The following is a 23,065-nucleotide window of genomic DNA, read 5'->3' on the forward strand; positions in this document are numbered from 1 at the left end:
CCGACGGAGTGCGCATCGAGTAGACAATGGAATCATGGATGAGGCTGCCCACATCAATCGGCCATCTCTTTGTGATTGCATACACAAGAATAGCCCGATCTGCCTGCACGTCAACAGTGTGTAGCACTGGCAAAAGACGCTGGGCTATGAAAGCATACCATAAAGTCGGCTCAAGCTTCAGAAATTGCTCCGAAAAATGAGTGAACCTGAGAGGATCGTGCCACTGTGCACCCGCATAACACATCTCTCGCAGAATCAAATTATAATCTGGGTTCGCCTTAAAATTCCTAAACTAACTATAGTCAGCAGCAGGTGTATCTAACAACCTATTCAACGTCTCAGCATCAAATGGAACAAGTTTCCCTCGGACAAAGGCTTTAGAATCATCTCGGGCTGGGGCTTTAGCATAACATTCCCTAACCACCGGGACAATGGCGGGTTCAGGCACTTTGCAAAATATATTCCATTTACGCTTATTAATCCCCAAAGCAATAAAGTCATTACAATCCAGAGATAAACCACGCTCAGAAATTGGATTACGATTGAGTATAGCATGTTCATACCTCTCTTGGGCCTCCCGAGAGACAAATCGATTGGAGTGTGCGGTGGATGAAGATGAGCTAGCGACGGCATGTCCAGACGAACGGGTTCTTTTGACTGGCATGGTGGTGGACGGCCGGAATCAGAGGTGGTGAGCAGCGGCGTGGCGGTGGAGATCACAAAACGGGAGAATTCTTGATGGCTTTACAGAAAGTCGCGTACCCCAAGTTGAATTTTGGCTAGAAACTCCAAATATCTGCAAAATATGGGCAAATTTTATGGGAATTTAGTGAGAATTTGGAGATTAGGGAATTGGGGATTTAGGGTTTATAGTAGAGAAGAGGAAATATGAAGAAGGGAATGGGGAAGAAAGAAAAGGGATCTCCTTTTTTTAGTCAGATTCTCTCGCGCGCGCGAGGAACAGTCTCGCGCGCGCACGAGACGGGATTATGCGGCCTTTGGATATATATGCGGCGCACGCGCGAGAAGGAGTCTCGCGCGCGCACGGCTAATTCTGTGATCTTCTGTACTTCTGAACTGTGCACGCGCAAGAAGGAAGTCTCGCGTGCGCGGTTTAATATAACAAACACTTTCTAGCTCTGCAAAAGAAAAACAAATAACATTAAAACAAAAAACAAAAAATAAAAAGCGAAACCAAAATAAAAAATTGTAAACTATAAAAATAAATAATAGGTTGCCTCCCAGCCAGCGCTAAATTTATAGTCTATAGCCTGACTGTTCCTTCCTTTCATTAATTTGTCGAGTTATGCAATTCGACAGTGGTCTGTGTTGGATCCACGATACCACCTCAATAAACTTTTATCCTCTGCCCGTTGACTTTGAATGTTCCTGTTGCAGGAATATAAATTTTGACAGTACCATAAGGCATCACTTGCTTGATAGTGAATGGTCCTGACCATCTCGAACGTAGTTTTCCTGGCATGAGCTTCAAATGAGAGTTATATAATAAAACAGTTTGGCCTACCTCGAAATCACGTGAGATGATGCGTTGACCATGCCATTTCTTGGTTTTTTGTTTGTAAATCCTGACATTCTCATAGGCATCTAACCTAAGCTCATCAACTCATTCTATTGCAACAAACGCTCTTCACCTGTAGCCTACACATTAAAATTCAGAAATTTAGTAGCCCATAGTTCTTTGTGCTCAAGTTCAACAGGAAGATGACACGCTTTACCATATAACAACCTAAAGGGAAAAGTTCCTATAGGTGTTTTAAAAGCACTACGATAAGCCCATAACGCATCATCCAATTTATTTGATCACTCTTTCCTGTTTGAATTCACAGTTTTTTCTAAAATTCTCTTTAACTCTCTATTTGAAATCTCAACTTGTCCACTAGTTTGGGGATGGTAAGGTGTTGCCACCTTGTGAGTGACCCCATATTTATTCAAAAGTGTATCAAATTTAGTATTACAAAATTGGGTTCCTCCATCACTAATTATGGCTCTAGGGGTACCATATCTAGCAAATATGAATTTTTTCAAAAATTACACAACCACCCTAGAGTAATTTGTCCTACATACAAGTGCTTCAACCCACTTAGAAACATAATCTACTACAACCAAGATATATTTGTTTCCTTCAGACGCAGAAAACGGTCCCATGAAATCAATACCCCATACATCAAAAACCTCACAAACAATAATATTATTTAGGGGCATCTCATGTCTCCTAGAAATATTACCAACTTTCTGACAAGAATCAAAAGTAATCACATAGGTATATGCATCCTTAAACAACAAAGGCCAATAAAATCCCGACTGAAATACTTTCGCAGCGGTACGACCCGTGCCGAAGTGACCTCCAGTCGAATCTGTGTGAAAATGGGAGAGTATAGAACTTACCTCTTCCGCTGGAATACACCTACGAATAATACCATCTGCACAGATCTTAAACAGAAAAGGATCTTCCCACAAAAAAAAATTCAACTCAGAGAAAAATTTCTTTTTCTGTTGATAAGTTAAATGCAAGGGAAGAAACTTACTTGAGAGATAGTTAACAATGTCCGCATACCATGGTAAATTTGATACCTCAAACAGATGTTCGTCTGTAAAATCATTATGAATTATTTGTGTTTCAGCTCCTTGATTTTTCAAACGAGAAAGGTGGTCCGCAACTTGATTCTCCGAGCCCTTCCTGTCAACAATTTTTAGATCAAACTCTTGTAACAATAAAACTCATCAAATTAACCTGGGTTTAGCATCCTTCTTGCTCATCAAATACTTCAATACCGAATGATCCGTGTGAACGATGACTTTGCTTCCCACTAAATAAGACCTGAATTTATCCAAGGCAAACACTACTGCAAGAATTTCTTTTTCAGTAGTTGCATAATGAAAGAGTGGGTGCCCGGTGAGCCAACTTGTGGCTAAAGGCTTTGATGACTCTTTGTATAAACAATATTTTGTTTAATATAATTTACACTTTTATTAATGGCAATGACTTTATCTTTCTTCATATTTTTATATTGTGATATACTATTGTTGTTTTGATAAAGACCTTGAATATACTATAGTGTATGTAAGATGTGGTAGTACATGGGGATGTCTATCATGAAACACATCTTATAGTCACTGTATATTCTAAACAGTTCCTAGTTGATTGAGCCGTCCGTTAATAAGGATAAGGATCGCTCAAGTTTGAGACTAGCATTTGCGATGCAGAGTACCACGTTTCATTGGTAAGGAACATAGAGATATTCGAAGCATGCAAATGGATATTTATATGATGAATGATCGAACTACCCTATCCGGACTTTCCAAGTGGTTATCACTTATCGAGTGGATAAAGTCCGCGGTTTTGGTTGTACACCATTAGTCCTTACTACTTGAAACATCATTGAAACTCTATATGCTAGTACTGTGCTTTGACTCATTTACCGACTCTATTGGGGTCATCAGGTGTCGGGATTGGGTACAGTTACAACACATATAGGAGTCGATGCTTTGTTGTCAAGGATTCACCACATACTTGCGAGTGTGGATATCCTATGCAATCTGAGGAGATATTAGTGTGACGAATCTCTGGCCAGAGTACATGATGTGTTTTAAGAAATGGTTTCTTAGTAGCACATGCGATGTCACTATTTGATCTTCAAGATGTATTGCATAGTTATCAAATCTCGAACGACTCTCGATTTACCAATGGTTGTTGATTCGATCGGGATATATGGATGAAGGGACCGTACTGTACGCTAACCAAAATCTATTTGTTCTTGTAGGCACTATCAGTGATACCTACGGAATCATGGGGCGATGTTGCTAGGCCCTCTTACCATGATTCGATGGGCAAGTCGGAAATTGTTGTTCCGAGTCACAAGAAGTTGTGAGCCCACGGCTAGCTGTATCCCTGAACCATTGAGGGTCACACAGAGTAATGGATTTTTAATCCCCGTTGAGATAGTTAAATTTAAAGAGTTAAATTTAATGAACAAAGAAGTGGGACTTCTTATTTAAGAGTAGAGGAGTAAGATTTCCTAAAATGACATAGGGATGGACATTTTTGGAAATCACTGAATTCGGATTCATAAAATTTATCTTGACTCTAAAAGATGCAGAAATGGTTTCTGTGAACATTGGTGAAATTGGTTTATCAATCTGAGTCACGATGAATTTTATATTAATTTCTGAACATACGAGCTTTGCTTGTCAGGCTTGAACTTATGACTAATGGGCCCTAAGCTGTTAGCAGCCCACATTATAAATAAGTTATTGCAGTACAAAAATTATACAACAGAGGTCACAAAATATTTTTGAAAACCCTAGCTGTGTTTTGTAAAGTGGCCACCCCCCCTCCCTCTCTACTCGGGGAAATCCAGCCTGTGAATTTTGAATTTGCAGTCTGGTTTAACGGATCAAATTCGTTAATTCTCTTCGTAGAAACTTCTGATAGATTTTCTAGTGCAATCTATCAGAGGGATTAAATCTCTGTTCGTGGACCTGATTGAAGAACTGTTCATCCATCAGTTCCTGGGAGATACAACAAGAGCAGAGTAATCTGTTGGTGTCCATAATCTCGATTCGAGATTGGAGGTAAAAATTTATAATTGTTATTTAATTTTTACACGCACAATTTAATCGTAAAGTTTTGATACCCATTATGGAATCGTTCCATATAAAAATTTTAAACTTCCGCTGCACCGGGTATCAATCCTGATTGATCTGATCATCGTTCTCCAACATTGGTATCAGAGCCAGGTTGCTCAGATCAAGCGATTAAATTAATCGATTGTACAAAAATTTTTAAGCCTCGGTTTTTGAAACAAAATAAATTTTTTTAAAATAAAATTTTTTTTTTCGGGCAAAACACGGGCAGCGACGTGATCGTTGCCCAGGGCAGCGACGGGCTGCCTTTAATTTTAAAATTAAAATTTTAATATGTTAAAATTCTATTTTTGGTCCGATCGAAAATTGTTTTTGATTGGTCCACGAGGCGTCGGATCGAATTGTTCGAGTCCGAAAATTTTAAAATTGATTTTTGGATAAATTTGAATTTTTGGAAAATTTATAGATTTTATCCGTTAAATCAGATTTTATGAAATTAATTATTTTTGGTACAATTGATGATAAGATATGATCTTATGGAAATATTGAGTAAAATATGATTTTATGTATAAAATTGGATTTTATATGTAAAATATGATTTTATTTGATAAAAAGATAAAATATGATTTTGTATGTAAAATAAGATTTTATATATGGAATATGATTTTATCCTTTTAATTTGAATTGCCGTTGCATGTTATCCAATAAATTAATTTTGAATTAAATATTATTGGATAAGGATGATCGATTGCCATGACCAATTTTGTAGGTGTATGTTAGGAATTTACATTTGTTTTTATTGTTGTTGGATTTATTAATGGGCCTGGTTTATGGCCCAATATGAATTGTCAAATGTAATAAAAGTGGGCCTGGTTTATGGCCCGTTCTCACCCCTTAAAATGTATCCCCTACTTGTCATGGTTATTTATTGTAAATACATTAGACTTAGTGGGAGATGAAGATTTGAAGACGGAGGCGGGCCCAGCAGACAATAAATACTGAAGAAATGTAAATTGGAAGCTCAATGTAATAGGATTGCATTGCATACCTGCATATTACCTAGGATTGGACTAAGACTCGTGATTGGCAACCACGGGTCAATTAGAAATGGAATCGATCATCCTATATAATATATGATATTATCGTTGTATGCATGTTTTAGACTAAATTGTATGAATCCGGCAAGCATACAAATTTTAAAATGATGAGACAAATTTTCAAAATTAAAATCCCTCATTTTAAATATGATTTAAAATTGATATCAAGATAAATAAAGGAAATTTAAAATTGTTTAAATGTTCCTACCTTCCATCAACGATCAATGTATGAGATGCTACCCGCGGATACGGTCCGGCTCATATTATTGGGGGGGCCCGTTCGTCGGAAAGCTGTACATTGGATCGACACATGTTGTAAGTTGGGTGGAACTCCCATGGGATCGGCTCATATTATTGGGGATCCACATGGCGACCGTCCATCACAACTTAATATTGATGGGTCATCTTGACATGTCACAATAAACGGCGTCATATTATTGGGCCCTTATTGGACATGAGGTAAAAACGTGGAGGTTGCTTTGGAAGCAATTGGGCTCTACCTTTTGAAAATTATGGTTGGCTGATATTATTCGGGACCATAGTTTGTCAATTGGACTCCATGTTCCCACTAAGGAAAACAGTTTCCCGTTTTCACTAGAGGGTAGTGAAATCGTTAAAATAGTGGGAGTGAGATTCATAAAATAAATTTTGCCATATTTTATGTCTTAGTAAATTAATTAAACAATCATCGATAATTGTCTGTTTCATCTCAGTATATCATAATGATGAATCTTCGTAATCCACATGTTTCAATTCTCCAACAAAACAAACTTACTGGCGCAAACAATACAGAATGATTCCATAAGTTAAGATTGTCCTAAGTTCGGAAAAGATTTTCTAAGTGTTAGAAAAGGCTTCTCCAAAAACAGCCCCGGCTGATGTAACTGCCGAAAAGTTGGCCGAACTAGAGAAATGGTTGGACCATGATCTCAAGGCAAAATGTTACATGAAAAAATTGGACAAGTCTAAACAAGTTTGCCATCACTGCAAGAAACCCGGTCATTGGAAACGTAACTGCAAGGAATACCTCGAGCAGTTGCGAACTGCAAAGGGTATGTTTTACATTGAAATAAATGTTTTTCTTAATACTACTTCTTGGGTATTGGATACCAGATGAAGATCGCATATTTGCAATGAGTTGCAAATGATGACAAGAAGTAATAGGCTTAGAATGGGTAAGACCCAGCTGAGGCTCGGAAATGGTTCTAGAGTTGAAGCCAAAGCTGTGGGAGACGTTTATTTAATTTTGCAGAACGATTTTAAGTTACTTTTGAGAGATGTTTTATTTGTTCCAGATTTGATTAAAAACATTATTTCTGTTTCTATGCTTGATAGAGATGGTTATTCTTGCAATTTTGTGAATGGGATTTGCAATATTTACAAGAATGAATGTTTGATTGGAAATGGACAACTTGAAAACGATCTATATAACTTAAAATTAAAAGACGTTCCAATAAATTATGTTGATAAACCGGTAACAACAAACAAAAGGAAAATCGATAGTCAAAACCCGGCAAACCTATGGCATGCTAGGCTAGGTCATATTTCCTCAAGGAGGATAAACAAGCTAGTGGGAGAGGGCATGTTTGATATGTCTGATATTAACTCTCTACCTACTTGTGAGTCCTGCCTGAAAGGAAAAATGACTAAATCTCCTTTTAAGGGGAAACCTGAGCGTAGTCAAAATCTGTTGGATTTGATCCATACAGATGTTTGTGGTCCATTTAGAATTGGTACTCAATATGACCACACCTACTTAATTACCTTTACTGATGATTATTCTAGGTATGGGTATTTATATTTAATGAAATATAAGTCTGAAGCATTTGAAAAGTTCAAAGAATTCAAGGCTGAAGTAGAAAACAAGCTAGGTAAAAGTATTAAAGCACTTCGATCGGATCGAGGTGGAGAATACTTAAGTACCGAGTTTTTAGACTATCTGAAAGAGAATGGGATTCTCTCTCAGTGGACTCCTCCTATGACACCACAGCTGAATGGTGTATCGGAGCGTCGTAATTAAACTTTGCTGGACATGGTTCGATCCATGATGAGCTTCACTGAGCTTCCACCTTCGTTTTGGGGCTACGCGCTTGAAACGGCGGTGTTGTTGTTGAACAACGTCCACACCAAAGCAGTGGACAAAACACCATACGAGTTATGGAATGGCAAAGCTCCTATGTATTCGTACTTGAGGATTTGGGGATGTCCTGCTTACGTGAAGCAGACAGTGGGAGATAAGTTGGATAGTCGATCCACCTTATGTTATTTTGTAGGGTATCCGAAGAATTCAATCGGATATTATTTCTTTCATCCTGCTGAAACAAAGGTGTTTGTTTCAAGGAATGCCACCTTCTTGGAGAAGGATTTCTTATTGGATAAGAAAGGCGAGATGATGGAACTCGAAGAAATTCGAGAAGAACTCGAAATACAAAATAACGATCCTACACCTCAGGAACCATTGATAGACACACCTATACCTAGAAGATCCGAGAGGACTTCTAGACCTCCTATTCGATATGGTCTTCTTCTTGAAGGGGATCAAGATGAACCCGATGTTGGATGTGATCCAAGAAACTTCAAAGAAGCAATTTCTGATGCGGATTCAAATTTATGGCTTGAAGCTATGCAGTCGGAAATAGATTCGATGCATACAAACCAAGTTTGGTCTTTAGTAGATCCTCCCGATGGAATTGTTCCAATAGGGTGTAAATGGATCTACAAGAGAAAGCTTGGGCCTGATGGTAAGGTATTGACCTACAAGGCACGATTGGTGGCGAAAGGTTATACTCAAAGCAAGGAGTTGACTATGATGAAACCTTTTCACCAGTTGCAATGTTCAAGTCCATAAGAATCCTTATTGCCATAGCTGCTTGGTATGACTATGAGATATGGCAAATGGATGTGAATACTGCATTTCTTAATGGAAACATTAAGGAAGAGATCTATATGATGCAGCCTGAGGGATACACATCCATGGGAAGCGAGCATAAGGTATGCAAGCTTCAGAGATCGATCTATGGTCTCAAACAAGCATCAAGAAGTTGGAACCAGAAATTTGATGAAACAAAAAAGGATTTTGGTTTCATCAAGAACCCGGAGGAACCATGCATGTACAAGAAAGTAGTTAAGGATGCTGTGACATTCTTAGTACTTTATGTTGATGACATCCTACTCATTGGGAATGATATAGGGATGTTGCAGTCAACAAAGATATGGTTATCAGGTAGATTCTCGATGAAGGATTTGGGTGAGGCATCCTATATTCTTGGGATACAGATCTATAGAGATAGATCTAAGAGAATGATAGGACTCACTCAAGCAACCTACATCGACACCATATTGAAACGGTTTTCAATGGATGGGTCCAAGAGAGGACATCTACCTATGTGTCATGGAGTTTCTCTATCCATGTCTATGTGTCCCAAGACTGATGAAGAGATAGAGAAAATGACACATGTACCATATGCGTCAGCCATAGGTAGTATCATGTATGGGATGATATCTACCAGACCGGATGTAGCATTTGCTCTGAGTGTCACGAGCAGATATCAAGATAATCCCGGTCAAATGCATTGGAAAGCCGTGAAAGACATTCTTAAGTACTTACGAAGGACTAAGAATATGTTCATGGTATATGAAGGAAGAGAACTAAAATTGGAAGGCTATACCGACTCTAGCTTCCAAAGTGACGTGGATGACTCGAAGTCAACCTCTGGATTTGTGTTCATGCTCAATGGCGGTGTTGTCTCTTGGAAGAGTTCCAAGCAGGACACCACAGCAGATTCCACCACTGAGGCAGTATACATTGCAGCATCAGCTGCTGCTAAAGAGGCCGTTTGGATGAGGAATTTCGTCTAAGAGTTGGGCGTTATTCCTGAAGTTGTTGGTCCAGTCCCGGTGTACTGTGACAACTCGGGTGCCGTTGCTCAGGCAAAGGAACCAAGGTCTCATCAAAGATCCAAACACGTACTAAGGAAATACCACATCATCCGGGAGATCGTGGAAAGAGGAGACATCACTGTCGAGAGAGTGGCCTCTGCAGACAATATCGCTGATCCACTTACTAAGCCCTTGCCAGGACCATTATTTGACGAACATCGCGAAGCAATGGGTCTACGTAGTATGACTAGTTGGCTTTAGGGCAAGTGGGAGATTGAAAGAGTGGGTGCCCGGTGAGCCAACTTGTGGCTAAGGGCTTTGATGACTCTTTGTATAAACAATCTTTTGTTTAATATAATTTACACTTTTATTAATGACAATGACTTTATCTTTCTTCATATTGTTATATTGTGATATACTATTGTTGTTTTGATAAAGACCTTGAATATACTATACTGTATGTAAGATGTGGTAGTACATGGGGATGTCTATCATGAAACACATCTTATAGTCACTGTATATTCTAAATAGTTCCTAGTCGATTGAGCCGTCCGTTAATAAGGATAAGGATCGCTCAAGTTTGAGACTAGCATTTGCGATGCAGAGTACCACGTTTCATTGGTAAGGAACATAGAGATGTTCGAAGCATGCAAATGGATATTCATACGATGAATGATCGAACTACCCTATCCGGACTTTCCAAGTGGTTATCACTTATCGAGTGGATAAAGTCCGCGGTTTTGGTTGTACACCATTAGTCCTTACTACTTGAAACATCATTGAGACTCTATATGCTAGTACTGTGCTTTGACTCGTTTATCGACTCTATTGGGGTCATCAGGTGTCGGGATTGGGTACAGTTACAACACATATAGGAGTCGATGCTTTGTTGTCAAGGATTCACCACATACTTGCGAGTGTGGATATCCTATGCAATTTGAGGAGATATTAGTGTGACGAATCTCTGGCCAGAGTACATGATGTGTTTTAAGAAATGGTTTCTTAGTAGCACATGCGATGTCACTATTTGATCTTCAAGATGTATTGCATAGTTATCGAATCTCGAACGACTCTTGATTTACCAATGGTTGTTGATTCGATCGGGATATATGAATGAAGGGACCGTACTGTACACTAACCAAAATCTATTGGTTCTTGTAGGCACTATCAGTGATACCTAGGGAATCATGGGGCGATGTTGCTAGGCGCTCTTACCATGATTCGATGGGCAAGTCGGAAATTGTTGTTCCGAGTCACAAGGAGTTGTGAGCCCACGGCTAGCTGTATCCCTGAACCATTGAGGGTCACACAGAGTAATGGATTTTTAATCCCCGTTGAGATAGTTAAATTTAAAGAGTTAAATTTAATGAACAAAGAAGTGGGACTTCTTATTTAAGAATAGAGGAGTAAGATTTCCTAAAATAACATAGGGATGGGCATTTTTGGAAATCACTGAATTCGGATTCAGAAAATTTATCTTGACTCTAAAAGATGCAGAAATGGTTTCTGTGAACATTGGTGAAATTGGTTTATCAATCTGAGTCACGATGAATTTTATATTAATTTCTAAACATACGGTCTTTGCTTGTCAGGCTTGAACTTATGACTAATGGGCCCTAAGCTGTTAGCAGCCCACATTATAAATAAGTTATTGCAGTACAGAAATTATACAACAGAGGTCACAAAATATTTTTGAAAACCCTAGCTGTGTTCTGTAAAGTGGCCACCCCCCCCTCCCTCTCTACTCGGGAAAATCCAGCCTGTGAATTTTGAATTTGCAGTCTGGTTTAACGGATCAAATTCATTAATTCTCTTCGTAGAAACTTCTGATAGATTTTCTAGTGAAATCTATCAGAGGGATTAAATCTCTGTTCTTGGACCTGATTGAAGAACAGTTCGTCCATCAGTTCTTGGGAGATACAACAAGAGCGGAGTAATCTGTTGGTGTCCATAATCTCGATTCGAGATTGGAGGTAAAAATTTATAATTGTTATTTAATTTTTACACGCACAATTTAATCGTAAAGTTTTGATACCCATTATGAAATCGTTCCATATAAAAATTTTAAACTTCCGCTGCACCGGGTATCAATCCTGATTGATCTGATCACCGTTCTCCAACACATAATTCAATTGGGCGGCTGACAGGGTTATACTGGCGTAGTAAATCACATGAAGAACTTTGTCCCTCTTTTGTTTAAGCACGGCTCCCAATGCAGTATCACTGGTGTCACACATCAACTCAAATGGCAAATTCCAGTCAGGCACTACTATCATTGGTGCAGTTTTTAATTTCTGCTTCAAAATCCGAAAGGTCTGCAAGCACTTAGCAGAAAAATTAAAAGGCACCTCTTTTATCAATAAATTAGTGAGGGGTTTAGCAATAGAAGAAAAATCTTTAATAAATCTCCTATAAAAATCCGCATGCCCAAGAAAACTCCGAATTCCTTTCAAATTCGTGGGAGGTGGAAGTTTTTCAATTACTTCTAATTGCGCAGTCCACCTCCACACCTACCTCGGATACCTTATGTCCTAAAACAATGTCTTCTCTCACCATGAAGTGGCATTTTTCCCAATTCAACACAAGATTACTTTCTTCACTTCTTTGCAACACTTTTTTCAAATTGAATAAGCATGCATCAAAAGATGACCCAACCACAGAAAAATCATCTATAAACACTTCAATAAACTTTTCAACCATATCATAAAAAATAGCCATCATACACCGTTGAAAAGTGGCAGGGGCATTACAAAGACCAAACGGCATCTGTTTATATGCAAAAGTACCATAAGGACAAGTAAAAGTGGTTTTATGCTGGTCCTCAGGCCCTATAGGAATTTGCATATATTTGGAATAACCGTACAAAAAACAATAAAATGAATGTCCTGCAAGTGTATCAACCATTTGATCAATAAAGGGGAAGGAAAAGTGATCCTTACGAGTGACATAATTCAATTTCCTATAGTCAATACAAACCCGCCATCTCGTAACAGTTCTAGTAGGAATCAATTCATTATTCGCATTTTCAATAACAGTCATCCCTCACTTTTTAGGCACTACTTGAATTGGAATCACTCATTCACTATCAGATATAGGATAGATAATACCTGCATCAAGGAGTTTTATCACCTCTTTTTTTACTACCTCTTGCATAGCCGGTTGAGTCGCCTCTATGGTTGAGTAGATGTCTTGTGCTCCGCTTCCATCAATATTTTGCATGCACATGGTTGGACTTATTCCCTTAATATCAGCCAAGCTCCATCCTATGGCTCTTATGTGTTCTCTAATCACCCGCAACAGTTTTTCCTCCTCACAACCTATCAAAGATGATGAACATATTACTGGCAGTTTATCATTCTTTAAAAAATACCAATATTTCAAATGAGAAGGGAGCGGTTTAAGTGCAAGAGTGGGGGGCTCCTCGGTGGATGGCTTCAGTGGTTTTGGAGTATGGTCAAGCTCCCCCATCTTAGTATTGATGAGTCTGTCAAAGGGAAAAATCCAATCCAGATATCGTGCCACTTCATGAACTTCCTTGTTGACATGCTCCTAATCAGTTGTTCCTGTCAAACATATTTCTAAAGGATCCACATACAAATTTTCGTGCAGAGAACACTCAACCAAATCATCAGTAATATCAATTCTGAAACAATCAAAATTGTCTGCATGATATCGAAGTCCATGAAAAACATTAAATATCACTTTCTCATCATTCATACGCAAAATCAAATCTCTCTTATGCACATCAATCAATGCCTTTCCAGTGGCTAAAAATGTTCTATCCAAAATAAGAGGTATCTCACGATCCTCTTCCATATCAAGCACAACAAAGTACACTGGAAATATAAACTTATCTACCTTAACCAACACATCTTCAACAATCCCCCTTGGATATTTTATGGATCTATCAGCTAATTGCAGGGAGTCTTAACCTCATCAATTCCTAGCTTTTCAAAACATTAATAAGGCATAAGATTAATGCTTGCACCAAAGTCACATAGAGCCTTGTTAAAAAATGAATTTCCAATGGTTCATGGAATTGAAAAGCTATCGGGATCCTTAAGTTTCGGAGGGAGTTTATTTTGTAAAATGGCAGAACATTCCTTCGATAACTTCACAGTTTCAAAATCCACTAGTTTTATTTTTTTAGACAAAATCTCTTTCAAAAATTTTGCATAACTGGGCATTTGAGCCAAAGCATCTGCAAATGGAATATTGATATGAAGCTTTTTGAAAATCTCTAAAAATTTTGCAAATTGATTATCCAATTGCAGTTGCTTTGCTCTTTGGGGGAAGGGGAGTTTACTCAAATCAATATGACCATTAATAATGGGGCTATAAGACTTACCTTTCTTGCTCGTAGGCGTCGAGTCTGCCATCGTGATTGCTTCCTCTAACCCTTGTTCCTTGAGTGACTCACTTGCTTCTTTATCCTCAGTATTCTTTTTTGCAGTCTCTAATTGCAATCTAGTCACCGCCAGAATAGCATTGACATCCTTGGGATTCCTCTCAGTATTACTAGGCAACGATCCTGCTGGCCTATTTGACAGTTGTGTCGCTATCTGAATCATCTGTGTTTCCAATTTCTGCAACATTGCCTCCTGATTTTGTAGGCGAGTTTCAGTACCCTCCACATATTTCATCATGATTTCTTCAAAGGAGGGCTTCTTCTCGACCGGCTTTGATGTGTTGGTGGTAGGATCTGCAGCTTTCCATGAGAAGTTTGGATAATTCTTCCAGCCAGGATTGTAAGTATTGTTGTAGGGATTGTATGGCTGTCTCCCTTGATTTCCCATGAAATTCGCCGCGTCAACCTCAAATACTTGTTGTTCCTCGGGCTGTTGAGCTTGCACTTGATTGGCTGAAGCTGTCTGCATAACTGTCATATGATGAGTAAGAGCATCGATTTTGGCATTCAGTGCTGTCAGTGCATCGACTTCTAGTACTCCAGCCTTTTTCTCCTTCTTAACATCTGGCCATCCAATGTTGCTTTCAGCCATATTTCCAATGATTTCCCATTCCTCTATCGGTGTCTTCCTGAATAGTCTTCCGTTAGCAACAACATCCAACATGGATCGAATAGATTGATCTGTCCCATTGTAGAAGGTCTGAATCTGCTGGCTCTGAGTAAGATTATGGTGAGGACACATCCTCAACATCTTTTTGAATCGGATCCATGCCGCATGTAGAGGTTCAGCTTCCTTCTGCCTGAATGAGATGATGTCAGAAAATAGTTTTGCCATCTTCGTGGGAGGAAAATACTTGTTCAGAAAAGTCTGAACAAGTTGATCCCATGTAGTAATTGAACCAGTAGGCAAATCATCTAGCCACTCAATAGCTTCGCCTTGTAGAAAGAATGGGAATAACCGCAGTCGCACTGCATCAGATGTTACCCCATTAACTTTGAACGTGTTGCAGATCAACAGAAAACGCTCCAGAGGAGTGTAGGGGTCCTCCACAGATGTACCCCCAAATCTTGCTTGCAGTTGGATCAGCTGAATAGTAGAGGGTTTCAGCTCAAAATTGTTCGCCTCAACAGCGGGGCAAACTATACTAGATCCATAACCTTCAAATGGCGTCCTAATCAGATCCCAAACAGTACGGTTGTCCGTCATCTCTTCTTCTAATTCAGATTCAAGTACTAGATTCAGATTTCTCTTTGCTTTTCGTATTCTGCTCAATGTGCACTCGATTTCCAAATAAAGTGGCAAGAGTTCCTTGATTCGTCGAGTGCTATGCATAAACAAGCAGATAGTACCTGAAAATCACCAAGAAAAGAAGAAAAATTTAAAATTTAATAAAATAAATAATATCTAATCTCAAGTGAAATAAAAATTCTGATGTCAAACTGTCCCCGGCAATGGCGCCAAAAACTTGACCGCTTAAATCGGTGTGATAAAAATCAACTGGCAAGCGTACCAGGTCAAGTTATAGATAGTGAATAAAATCAGATGTCAGACCCACAGGGACTGTATAAATATGACTACCAGAATATGATTATTCCTACTTAATCTAGACAAATTAATAAGAGAGATTTTATATTTTAACTACGAAACTAAATTGCAATTAAATTTTAACTCAATAAAAATGCAACAGAAAATTTTAGATTAAAATTCAAATTGGAAATAATTCGATCAAGGACACACGTAGATACCAGACAATACATGTAACAAGCAGTCGATCTAAAACATCAGACTTAATCTTAATTCACGGGAATTTTCCTAATTTTTTAAAAGGAATATTTCTAGAACAATCAAACCTATTAAAATATTGACGGATTAATTTCTTATAATTCTAATCAAATTTGAATGCATGATGAACTGTTAAAATTCAGTAAACACCTAAACCGCACATTGAAATCAAATTCTATTTCTAGTTGGTTTTACAACATGTTGAATATCGAAGTGATCAAAATCGAAACCTCCTCTGTCGAATTGAAATCAATTAACATGCAAGCAAATAACTGACCAGGAAATTCACAAGACAAATATAAATTTGATAATCAATAAAATAAAATCAAGTCTGAAATTTCTTGAATAAACCATCAACTTTTCTACATAAATTGTCTGGCCCAATCACGTGGCCTTGATCGAAGGAAAACTACTACTCACTAATAAACATAATTAATCAAACCAAGTCTAAAATCATAAACTAGAAAATACGAGAATAGAAGAAAAACTGGAGAAGTGTTCAAGCAGCCGCCTTTAGCCTTCGCGTAAAAATCAAAAGACAAAAGTCTTCAACAAGATCATAAAACTTCTATTTATGGGGTTCGCGCCAATTAGAATCCTCCTTGACCTAGATATTCTCAAACATAACAAATTCCCAAACACGTGCACGCGCCTGGGATGGATCTTGCGCGCGCGGTTTAATACAACAGTGGCTCAATCAACCTTTCACGCACGCGCGAGACAGGAGCTCACCCGCGTGCGGCCTTCCTTCAAGTCTCTCTGGAATTTTCTTTTGTGTGCGCGCGAGGAAGAAGCTCGCCCATGCGCGCCTTGACTTTGATGTTTCTGGAACTTTATACGGCGCACGCGCGAAAAGGAATCTTGCACGCGCGCGCGAGTCTTCGGCACAGTTGGTTCCTAAAGGCTCCATTATCCTACAAAATTCAACCAGGAGATTAGAATACATGCACATAAAATAAAATACTAACAAAACACATTAAAATAAAATAAATTCATGCAAAATAAATATAAAAATGACACAAAATAATGTATACACAACACAATTATCATATGGTTGACGATGTCGTACTCCGTTATTCTGGGATGAGGTAGGAGAACGGGAAGTTTAGGGTCCCGAATTGGTGCAACAGATTGTAAACAAGGTAGATTTTATCAAGAGTAAAGCTGCTCAGGATAGACAAGACAGTTATGCTAATATTCACCGCAGGCCACTTCATTTCAAGCCTGGTGAATATGTTTTCTGTGAGTATCACCTTTTAGGAAGGTAATGAGGTTCGGTTTGAAAGACAAGTTATCACCTCGATACATTGGGCCTTTCCAGATATTGGAAAAAATTGGAGATGTTGCTTATCGGTTGGCGTTACCACCATAGCTTTCCAGTATTCATGATGCCTTTCACGTGTCGTTACTTCGACAATACATAGCTGATGAGTCACATATTATCCAGCCTAATGACGTTCATCTAGAGCCAGATCTGTCGTATGTTGAATGAACACTTCGTATTCTAGACAGGAAGAAGAAAGTGCTTCGAAACAAGACTATACTACTTGTGATGGTACAGTGGTAGCACCGAGACATCGAGGAAGCAACTTGGGAGACAGAGAGCCGTATGCGTACAAAATATCCTGAGTTGTTTTGCTTTGTACTTTTGATTATCATGTATAGATGTAATTATAGTTTGTTGTAATAAATCATGGTTTGATGTTTCATATTATTATTTGATTTGTCTTTAGATTTTATTTCGCGATACTAATCCTGTTCGGACGGTCCGAACTCTTTCAGCCAACAATGCACGATGACTAAGCCATGAGTTTTGACAAATGTTGGACATAGAGCAGTTTGGACGGTCCGATCTAGACTTCGGATGCTCCGAACCCGATGTGTCAGTCATGCAGGCATTGAGCTGGATCGGACGCTCCGATCCCAAGATCGGAGGCTCCGAACTTGGCCGAACCTTGGCCTATAAATAGGGGTCTCCGGAGTTCATTTTATTTATGAATTTATGATTTTCCTTCCTCAGTTATATAGTGTGAGGTATACACTTGAGGGCCCTATTGGTTTATAGAGAGGTTTTGGAATAACAAGGTGTTGTTATAGCCCTCCAGAACGAGCGACTCCAAAGGGCTTACTATGGACGAAGGTATGGTCCGGGAATCTTATTAAGTTTTGGAAGTACTTATTAACTTAGTTAAGGCTTATAGAACTTGTATAGTGATACGGTGAACTTTTGAATACATGCTTGGAACCTAGGTCCTACTAAGACTTGAACTAGCCTAGAGGTACGTACACATTGACTGAGATTGCCAGCGAGTATATAAGTTTATATGTTGCATTTCTGTGGCATTATTATGTGGCATGATGTATGGCTTACTTCTTCCATATTCATATGTCATGTGCGCATACACGTTGAGCCTATTCTTTTGATACACTTGTATTTAGTCTAGAGCCGGATGTATCGTTATAGCGGGGGGTTCTAGGAGATATTCTAGAACCGGATGTACCGTTATAATTGGGGGTTCTAGGCGAGTGTGGTTGTACCCAAAGGTTTGATCAGAGCGGTCACAGCACTCATTGGCGCCAGTTATTAGCATGACTTTCAGATGACTTATTACCTGTCATCACGATTTCCTGGATCATATACATATGTCTACTCATGTTTATGTACTTGGTGTCAGTCTCTCACGTCATAGTTATTATCATGGACACCCCATTCCATGGGGCAGGTCACAGAATGGACGAAGCTGGGAGTTCGAGACAGAACTAGGGAGCAGGAGCCTTCAGGGGATATTTTATACAACAGCATTTGATATAGCTGTATAATGTTTTCTTTAAGTTTTTCGATATGGTTGTATCACTACTGAGAATAAATTTTTGAACTGTTGTATTAAGTTTGTTATGTAAATTATGGTTATGTTTCCGCAAGTTTCACTCTGTTAATTGCTTTTGATATTAATTAAGATTAATGCATGCCATAGTTGCCAGTTAGTAGCTGATTCAATGCAGGGTCACTACAGTAATACCTATTTTGATGTAACAGAACAGTGTTGGGAGAGTGTCTCCTGACTATGGGTATTTTTCATGAAAAGTTTTGAGAACTACTAGATGGATAGATCTAGTTATTAATTCGACGAATGTCATGAATCAATTAGGTTACGATTTGGGATTCGTCTGAATAAGACTCATCTAGATTGGTGAATTTAAGCTAACGGGTGGTTGTATTCTATTTTGATCAATAAGATCGTGGTTTGTTCAATTGGTACAAGATCAGTGCCCAGAGGTTACTCGTGAACTATCTTCTGATTGATTTTAGTATGTAAATCAAGTAACAAATGACACTGTATGTTCCAAGATGTTGTCGATGTTTTGGTATCGTCAAAGTGTCTTAACCTAATGAAAGAGTGGGTGCCCGGTGAGCTAACTTGTGGCTAAGGGCTTTTATGACTCTATGTATAAACAATCTTTTGTTTAATATAATTTACACTTTTATAATGGCATTTACTTTATCTTTTATCATATTATTATGTTGTGACATACTATAAGATGTTTAGATGAAGACCTTGAATATACTATAGTGTATGTAAGATGTGGTGGCACATGGGGATGGCTATCATGAAACACATCTTATAGTCACTGTATATTCTAAACAGTTCCTAGACGATTGAGCCGTCCGTTAATAAGGATAAGGATCGCTCGAGATTGAGACTAGCATTTGCGATGTCGAGTACCACGTTTCATTGGTATGGAACATAGAGATGTTCAAAACATGCAAATGGATATTCATACGATGTGTAGTAGCCCGTACCCTAATGGAGTAATTAAAGGATTAACGCTAATTAATTGAATTGGGTATCGGACGGATCGGAAGCTCCGAAGGCACGATCGAAAGCTCCGAACAGGATCGGAAGCTCCGATGAGAGATCGGAGGCACCGATGTTATTACGTCAGGCATGACGTGTGGTTGGATCGGAAGCTCCGATCAGGACCGGAGGCTCCGATCACCCCTATCCGGAATCAACTAGTGATATTTTGACACGTGGCAGATCAGGATCTTCGGAAGCTCCGATGGCAGGATCGGACGTTTCGATCGAGGTTCGGACGTTCCGATCAAGGATCGGAAGTTCCGATCGTTGTCTATAAATTGAAGGCCGAGACTTCACTTTCATTTGCCAATTCCGAGTTCTCCTTTCCTTTCTATTCCTTTTGGAGCTGTTCTAGTCTTCTTAGGCTTGGTCCGGAGGTCGGCGAGGCGTTTGGTAGTCGTAGCGGAGTTGTGCCCAAGTTCTGGAGGCATCGACATCAAAGGGCTAACGACGGACGAAGGTATAGCTTTTGCTTCCTATAAATATTTAGGAGTATGCAATAGCTTAGTTAAGGCTTTTAGAGCACTTTAATGATAGTAGTATCATTTGGCAGTGTAGAGCAGACTATAGGCGTGGACCTAGAGTTGGTAGAGCTTGCACTGTATTGAGGTACGAAAGTACTGTTCGAGATATCCTGACTGAGTATGCATGTATTCTGTGACTGCATGATTTATATGCCATGATATTATGCTGCATTCATTTGCATCTTGTTGTATCTCTTTCGAGATGTCTTTTAGTAGGGTTGTACCCTATCCTGTTGTGGATGGACTTCCATCGATTTGGGTCCGGCGTATCCACGGTTATCTTGGTATGGGAGCCACCTCCTGAAGCGACGGCACAGCGTGCTACATACCAGGGCCCGGTCTGTCTCTGTTATCTGATCCTTGACCTCGAGTCTATAGGGAGTTCACTTTGCATGCATGTATACTCATACTCTCGCACTGAGCGTTTTATGCTCACGTCTCGTACTCTGTATTTTCTGGACACCCTATTCCATGGGGGCAGGTTTGCGATTGGACGAGGAGGGTGGATCCAGGAGGGGCTAGTCAGTGGTTGGCCAGCTGGAGCTTCGCTTAGGTTTTATTACTGTTGTTTGGGTTTATACAGCTATTCAATTTGGTTGTATATTATTGGATAAATTACAGATTCCTTTATTTGGGATTCTATATTTTGTTTATGGATTCCGCAGTTTTATTCTGATATCTGTTTCATTAAGTTAATTGCATGCCTAAGTTCTGTTTAGTAGGTGATCCGGGAAAGGGTCACTACATTTATGGTATCAGAGCATGCAAAAGATTTCTTGGGATTTAGTCTCATCTTGAGGTATTTTTGTAGATGTCAAATCGTGACGGCCAGAGTTCTCATGGCAGTGTTGGTGGGCGTTGGGGTGATGCCGACCGGGAGCCTCGTCGAGAACGGCGTCATCGTCACCATGACGACGAGCGTTTCACTGTGCGTCGATTCTTAGCTATGGGTCCTAAGCCCTTAGTTGGAGGTGAGTCTCCGGAGGATGCGGATAACTGGTTAGACCGCATGGAGACGACTTTTCAGACTTTCCAATGCACCGATGAGCAGAAGGTGGAGACCCTTGGCTATCTTCTGGATGGGCGTGCGCGCAGGTGGTGGAGGTTTACTTCTGCACCTTTTGTTGCGGCGAGAGGAGTGGCCACCTGGGCCGAGTTCCGCACAGCTTTCCAAAAGCGGTATTTTCCTCCTGCACTCCATCAGTCGAAGGCAGGCGAGCTACTGAGTCTGCGACAGGGAGCCATGTCTATCGATGAGTATCAGCAGAGGTTCTTTGATCTGCTATCCTATTGCCCCGAGATTGCTGATAGCTCAGAGATGAAGTATAATCTGTTCCTTCAGGGCCTTAACCCTGAGATCCATGACCGTGTGGCGGTTGGCGACGACATGTCCTACGAGGGTTTGGTGAGTCGTTGTCACCAGGCGGAGGACAGCATTCGGCGGAACAGGTCTTTCCCTCAGTCGAGGCCTGCTAGTTCTTTGGGTCCCCGTGCCCAAACTTTCAAGAAGTCTGGATCTTCTTCTTCCTCTAGTTCTGGAGGTGTTGTTCGTTTCGGTAAGAAGGACAAGTGTGATCACTGTGGGAAGAACCATCCATCCGCAAAGTGCCGTAGAGCTTCTGGAGCTTGTTTCCGTTGTGGAGAGACTAATCATATCCGGAGGGATTGTCCACTGTCTAGGGGAGGTGGTTCTGGTTCTGGTTCAGGATCGGGTTCTCAAGCCACCGTAAAGCAGAGGTCGCAGGGACAATCTGCTGGGAGTTCTCATTTGAGGCCACGAGCTTCTGGCCAGGTGTTTGCCCTGAGACATGATCAGGCAGTGGAGGAGAATGAGAAAGTCATCGCAGGTACATTTCTGCTTTATGGTATACCTGCTCTTGTACTTATTGACACTGGTGCATCTCATTCCTTCATTTCTGCACGTTTTGTTAAGAGGCATAAGTTACCATGCATTGCACTAGACGTAGTGATGTCTGTTTCTACTCCGACGGGCCAATCTGCTTTGGCTAAGCGTCTAGTGATGGGTTGCCCTTTAGAGTTCGAAGGGAACATTCTGTTAGCGAATCTCATGGTCCTGGCGATGGACGACTTTGATTGCATTTTGGGAATAGATATGTTGACTACCTATCGAGCTTCAGTGGACTGCTATCAGAGATTAGTACGCTTTCATCCGGAAGGTAGTGAGAGTTGGTTTTTCTATGGTGAGGGAGCGCGACCCCCGATGCCTTTGGTATCAGCTTTGAGAGCCTGTCGAGCTCTAGAGTCTGGTGGGGAAGGCTACCTTATCTATGCAATTGATTTGTCCGCTGAGAGTTTTGGGTTAGAGAGCATTCCTGTTGTGAATGAATTTCCAGATGTGTTTCCTGATGAGATTCCGGGCTTTCCTCCTGCTAGGGAAGTCGAGTTTGGCATAGAGTTGATGCCGGGTACTTCGCCTATTTCTAGAGCACCGTATCGTCTGGCTCCGACAGAGATGCGTGAGTTAAAGAATCAGCTACATGATCTTTTGGACAAGGGGTACATTCGTCCTAGTGTGTCTCCTTGGGGAGCTCCTGTTCTCTTCGTAAAGAAGAAGGATGGGTCGATGCGGTTGTGCATTGACTATCGGCAGCTGAATCGAGTCACTGTGAAGAACAAGTATCCGTTGCCTCGTATTGATGACTTGTTCGATCAGCTGCAGGGCACGTCAGTTTACTCCAAGATTGACTTGAGATCTGGGTATCATCAGTTGAGAGTCCGTGATCAGGACATAGCCAAGACTGCATTCCGTACTCGCTATGGGCATTACGAGTTCCTAGTGATGCCATTTGGTTTGACTAATGCGCCGGCTATATTCATGGATTTGATGAACCGTGTCTTCAGGGAGTATTTGGACAAGTTTGTCGTGGTCTTTATTGACGATATCTTGG

The 23,065-nt window shown here is 40.0% G+C and overlaps 1 protein-coding gene across 1 annotated transcript; it reads right to left on the reverse strand.

Moving 5' to 3' along the window:
- Nucleotides 1–682: 682 nt before the first annotated feature.
- LOC140861088 (uncharacterized) lies at nt 683–14,653 on the reverse strand. Its single transcript, XM_073264089.1, has 9 exons — nt 13,930–14,653; nt 13,177–13,243; nt 12,689–13,065; nt 12,065–12,259; nt 2,753–2,861; nt 2,576–2,698; nt 2,247–2,425; nt 1,129–1,139; nt 683–796 (listed from the first exon to the last, which is right to left on the reverse strand). The coding sequence occupies exons 1-9, from the start codon at nt 14,651–14,653 to the stop codon at nt 683–685; spliced, it is 1,899 nt and encodes a 632-aa protein (XP_073120190.1).
- Nucleotides 14,654–23,065: the final 8,412 nt, after the last annotated feature.

This window comes from Henckelia pumila, chromosome 4, assembly GCF_033568475.1.
Source record: "Henckelia pumila isolate YLH828 chromosome 4, ASM3356847v2, whole genome shotgun sequence".
NCBI lineage: Eukaryota > Viridiplantae > Streptophyta > Magnoliopsida > Lamiales > Gesneriaceae > Henckelia > Henckelia pumila.

Coding starts and splice junctions, on each gene's coding strand:
- LOC140861088 (XM_073264089.1), bottom strand. CDS start 14,653: ATGTTGGATGTTGTTGCTAACGGAAGACTATTCAGGAAGACACCGATA. Junction 2,699..2,752: donor AAGAAGGATGCTAAACCCAG/GTTAATTTGATG, acceptor AATTGTTGACAG/GAAGGGCTCGGAGAATCAAG. Junction 2,426..2,575: donor GAGGTATCAAATTTACCATG/GTATGCGGACAT, acceptor TATTATTCGTAG/GTGTATTCCAGCGGAAGAGG.